The following is a 4647-nucleotide window of genomic DNA, read 5'->3' as shown; positions in this document are numbered from 1 at the left end:
GTCTGTTGTTTCTTTATGTTGAACAGGTCAGTACTTCTTGGCAAAGTGCTGCGGATTGACGTGGACAACAATGACGATGGTGCTCCTTACAGCATTCCCTCTGACAACCCATTCTTGGGGGAAGCAGGGGCACTTCCTGGTAAATTGCATAACTTCTTATCTTTGGAATAACTTGAGTACTTCTAACCATTTTGAATTTAGAGAGAATAATAATAAGTAGCAGTAGAACTCATAGTCTATGGTTTGATTTTGCTCACACAGCCAATAAAAACATGACAGCAGGATCCTCCTGCTTCGGCTTTGTTATTTTAAAGACAGCCTCTGTATAATTTTTCCCTCCATCCTAAGGAATATACTGTACTTGCCTTGTCATCTTCCTCGTCTCTTTGTTATTGCAGAGATTTATGCGTATGGCGTTCGCAACATGTGGCGGTGCTCCATTGACCGCGGCGATCCGGTTACAGGTGCAGGCAGCGGCAGGATGTTCTGTGGCGACGTGGGCCAGAACAAATATGAAGAGATAGACCTCATTGTGAAAGGTAGGATGAAGTCAGAGCGTTGACTTTTTCTTTTCTGTGTTAGCTTGAAATTCTCTCTGAAAAGATAGAGCAGCCTTGTTCTTTTCTGCTTTTATTTATTTTGTGGAAAATCTGATTAATATTTTTGTAGTACTGGTGAAAATAATCAAAACATCCCCCGAAGTAGTCAGAAGAGACATGGTGACACGTATAAATAGTATCTTAGTAAATGTAGCAAAAAGAAATTAGACAAAGAACATAAAATATTGCTTACTTTAACAATATATTGTTTGTTTAAGTACAAAAACTCAGCTGCAGCAAAAAAAACCAACAATGCATATTTGTTTTAACTTGTTATGGAAAAAAAATCCCGAGTGCTAAAACTTGTTGTCATAATTTTATCAACGTTATAAGCATCACGGTCCGGTTCGGTTGGACCCAAGTGCTGGCAGACACGGGGAGCAAGACATAAAATAAAGATGGATTTATTAATAAAAACAAAAGGCTGACATGGCAGCAGAATTTACATTAAACATGGAGTGAATAGGAACACGACAGACTGAGGGGAAACATAGGGAGGACCAAGACGTCTGAAGGTTCAGAATAACGAGTCGACATTGAGAGGTGCACAGGAGAGGTTTCAGTAGGACACAGGGACAGGGAGAAATAAATGCACCTGGGATGATTCATAATTACAAACTGGTGTGAGTGATGAGTGGCACAGAAACAAAGAGTCAACACACAAGGATCAGAAGACAGAAACATAAATCACGAGGGGGAAATGGACAAGACAAACTCAAAGAAAATAGAAAAACACAGATTAAAGCTCTATTCACACAGGATTAGTTTTACCAAGGGACCACATGTAATAAATAAATTATTCCCCAACATATGCTTTTTATGTGGCCCATTCGCACGGGATAACCAAAGCCTGAGATTTAGCTGAAAGTTATAGACATATTCCGGATATGATGTTAACGCGCTGTGCATATTGCGTTTTGTAGTAGTAGTAGTAGTATAGGAGTAGCTAGTAACAGTACAATTACTGTCTCTTTAAATTCTGGTATATAGTTTATCAATCGACTCAAGGAATGATGTGCTGATGTTAAAACTACTTTTCAGGCTACGACCACGGCTCGGTGCTGTGTTACTGCCAGAGATAGCCAGCTGTATTGTAGTCTACAAACAGAAGAAAAGTATTCTCACCACACAGAGCAATGCATATGATTTTGCTCCTTCTCTTCAGCCATTAATTTTTTTTGGCGACTGTTATGGGCTGATAGGCTTTTGCTGGTCCGGGACACAAAAGGTTATTTATGCACTCCAATGCAGCCTCCATTGCCAAAAGCAAATAAAAATGCACCCAGGAAACAACCCCCCCCCCCCCCCCACACACACACACACACACCTCACTACGTATCAGATCCCACCCATTTCTGTCCAAATCACAGAGATGCCTATTCACATTGGATTAGTATTACAATGGTGTTCCACAAGGCTCAGTCTTAGGACCCACCCTCTTTACAATCGACATACGTAATGTAGGTAAAAACATCCCTGATGCATCCATACATTTCAATGCTGATGACACAGTTGTTTATTGTTGAGCTAAAACCGTTGATAAGGCTTTCCAGCTTTTGAAATCTGCATTCCACAACATCCAGACAGATTTGTTCCACCTCAAACTTGTCCTAAATGCTGACAAAACCAAAGGGATGCTTTTTTCAAATAGGAAGTTGGTCCCAGCAGTTCTTCCTCTGATTTCATCCTCAAATGGTGTCCCGACTGAGTTTGTTGATTCCTAAAAATATTTGGGTATCTTGGTTGACTCACATCTCTCTTTTAAGCTTCATGTGGAAAACTTGGTAAAGAAACTGAAAGTTAAACTGGGTTTCTTTTTCAGAAACAGATCCTGTCTAACTCTGAATGCTAAGAAACGCCTTGCATCTGTAACTTTTCTCCCCTCCATTGATTACGGTGACATTATTTACATGAACGCTCCTATAAGAACCCTGCAGATGTTGGATGCTGTCTATCATCGTGCACTAAGATTCATAACTGGCTGTGATTATCATACCCACCACTGCACCCTGTATTCACTGGTTAACTGGACATCATTAACTTCACGCAGACTCTCTCACTGGTACATTTTCATCTTTAAATCACTTCTTGGTCTGTTGCCTTCATACATCTCCTCCTACATGTCTCTGCGTGAGTGCAGCTACAGTGTGCACTCTCAGGACATTATTACCTGCAGTGTTCCCTCAGTGAGGACTGAACTAGGCAAAAGGACCTTCTCCTATTCTGCTCCTGTTTCCTGGAATATCTTACAAAAAGATCTGAAGCTTTCAACCTTGACCTCTTTAAGTGGCTTTAAGAATCTGTTGGACTCCTGGCAGGGACCAATACAGACATGTTCCTGTTTTTAGTTTTCTACATTCACCTCAGAATCTAGCTGGTTTTTGTTACTTTTCTTTTTTAGCCATCTTATTAAAAATATATATATATATATATAAATCTGTATGACTTTTTATAACTGTTTATTGTTGTCGCTGTTCTCCATTGTTGTCATCATTCTTTGTTGAAATCAGGTCTCTCTTGTAAATGAGTCCTCGAGGCTCAATGGGATTTACCTGTCTAAATAAAGGTTGAATGAAAAAATTATCACAGGACATTGGAGTTCAGCAAAATATAGTAGGTAATTTGTAGGGGAATTTTTACTTTACAAATTACTGACATGGCCAATTCACATGGGACAATCTATGTAATTATAACAAATAGCATGTGGTCCCAAGAAAAAACTAATCCTGTGAGAATAGGGATTTAGTCAGTAAGAGTTCTAATAATCTCATCTAATAAAAACAAAGGTTAATTCTTGAAGAACACTACAGTTAGGTGCTTGCTCAGGATGGGAGACTGACGAAGCAAAGATTCAACACAGTCTGCTGCTTCCTTAGATAGAGAACTTTGCATTTTTATGTATGTGAATGTTTCTGTTCAGTGCCTTGAGACAACTTCTGTTGTGATTTGGTGCAATATAAATAAACTGAACTGAATTATGTTAATAAAGTCATTGTCATGAGAACCAAGTTTTAATCTCAAGATGCCAAATTAATCTTTTCACAATGCTGAAAGAATGACTCATTTTTGCAGAAAAAACTCTTTTAGTCTCCTGTGACTTTTGTTTTTTTCTTCTCTTGATCATTTTTCATGTCGAGAAATGACCCCCCCACCCCCCAAAAAAAAGACACTGAGTCAGATTTCAGCCCTGTCTGCTTCCTGACAATTAAAGTAAATAAGATCAGGTTCTGTAAAGTTCTGAGGAGAGCATAAAATAAACACCAAATTACAGCTTGTAAAAACAAAGTCCGAGTTTCCTTTTCCAACCATATAATGATTCTTTATTGTTACTGCACTCATTTAAAGGAGGAAACTATGGCTGGAGGGCCAAAGAAGGCTTCAGCTGCTACGACCGAAAGCTCTGTCTAAACTCCTCTTTAGGTGAGTCATCTGTCAGAGATTACTCTGAAGAGCTTCAGTTAAACCATTTTACAATCTGAATTACTGGATTAGGAAATTGCAACATAGGTTGTCTTATCAATTTGACCTAAACTAAAAGGATTATTGATCATATTCTATATGCTGATGTTTTGTAAACTTATATAGAAGGATAAAGTGTTGTTGTTCTGTTTTTGTGCATCGTCAGACGATGTCTTGCCCATCTTTGATTACCCCCACAAGTTGGGCAAATCAGTGACAGGAGGATACATCTACAGAGGCTGTCAGATGCCCAACCTCAACGGACTTTACATCTTTGGAGATTTCATGAGCGGGTGGGTGTTGGCATTCTTAATTAACTTTGAATTCTCCTAAAGTGCATCTTTTTCATTTGATTGCTCTAAATCTGTGTATGCATGTTCATTTGTATGTCTGTCTGTTGCCAAAATATCTCATGAACCATTGGATGGATTTAGATTATATTCTCTAAAAAAATTATCATGGGGTTACTTTCCACACACCACCGCAATATGTGAAAGACCACGAAGGAGAAACATTAGAATTATTTTAGTATTTACACACACATATATATATATATATATATATATATATATATATATATATATATATA

The 4647-nt window shown here is 38.3% G+C and overlaps 1 protein-coding gene across 1 annotated transcript in view; it reads left to right on the top strand.

Annotated features, from left to right (window-relative positions):
- LOC119411524 (HHIP-like protein 1) overlaps positions 1 to 4647 on the top strand; it is a 28481-nt gene that overhangs the window by 11651 nt on the left and 12183 nt on the right. The window contains exons 3-6 of the mRNA XM_037678477.1: positions 27 to 139; positions 399 to 539; positions 3945 to 4019; positions 4225 to 4351. Of these exons, the coding sequence (XP_037534405.1) occupies positions 27 to 139; positions 399 to 539; positions 3945 to 4019; positions 4225 to 4351 (456 nt within the window). The remainder of the gene's footprint in view (positions 1 to 26; positions 140 to 398; positions 540 to 3944; positions 4020 to 4224; positions 4352 to 4647) is intronic.

This window comes from Nematolebias whitei, chromosome 6 (assembly GCF_014905685.2).
Source record: "Nematolebias whitei isolate Nwh7 chromosome 6, NemWhi1, whole genome shotgun sequence".
In the NCBI taxonomy this organism is placed as follows: domain Eukaryota; kingdom Metazoa; phylum Chordata; class Actinopteri; order Cyprinodontiformes; family Rivulidae; genus Nematolebias; species Nematolebias whitei.
The sequence above is the reverse complement of the archived record's forward strand: the minus strand, read 5'-3'. Positions and strand labels throughout refer to the sequence as shown.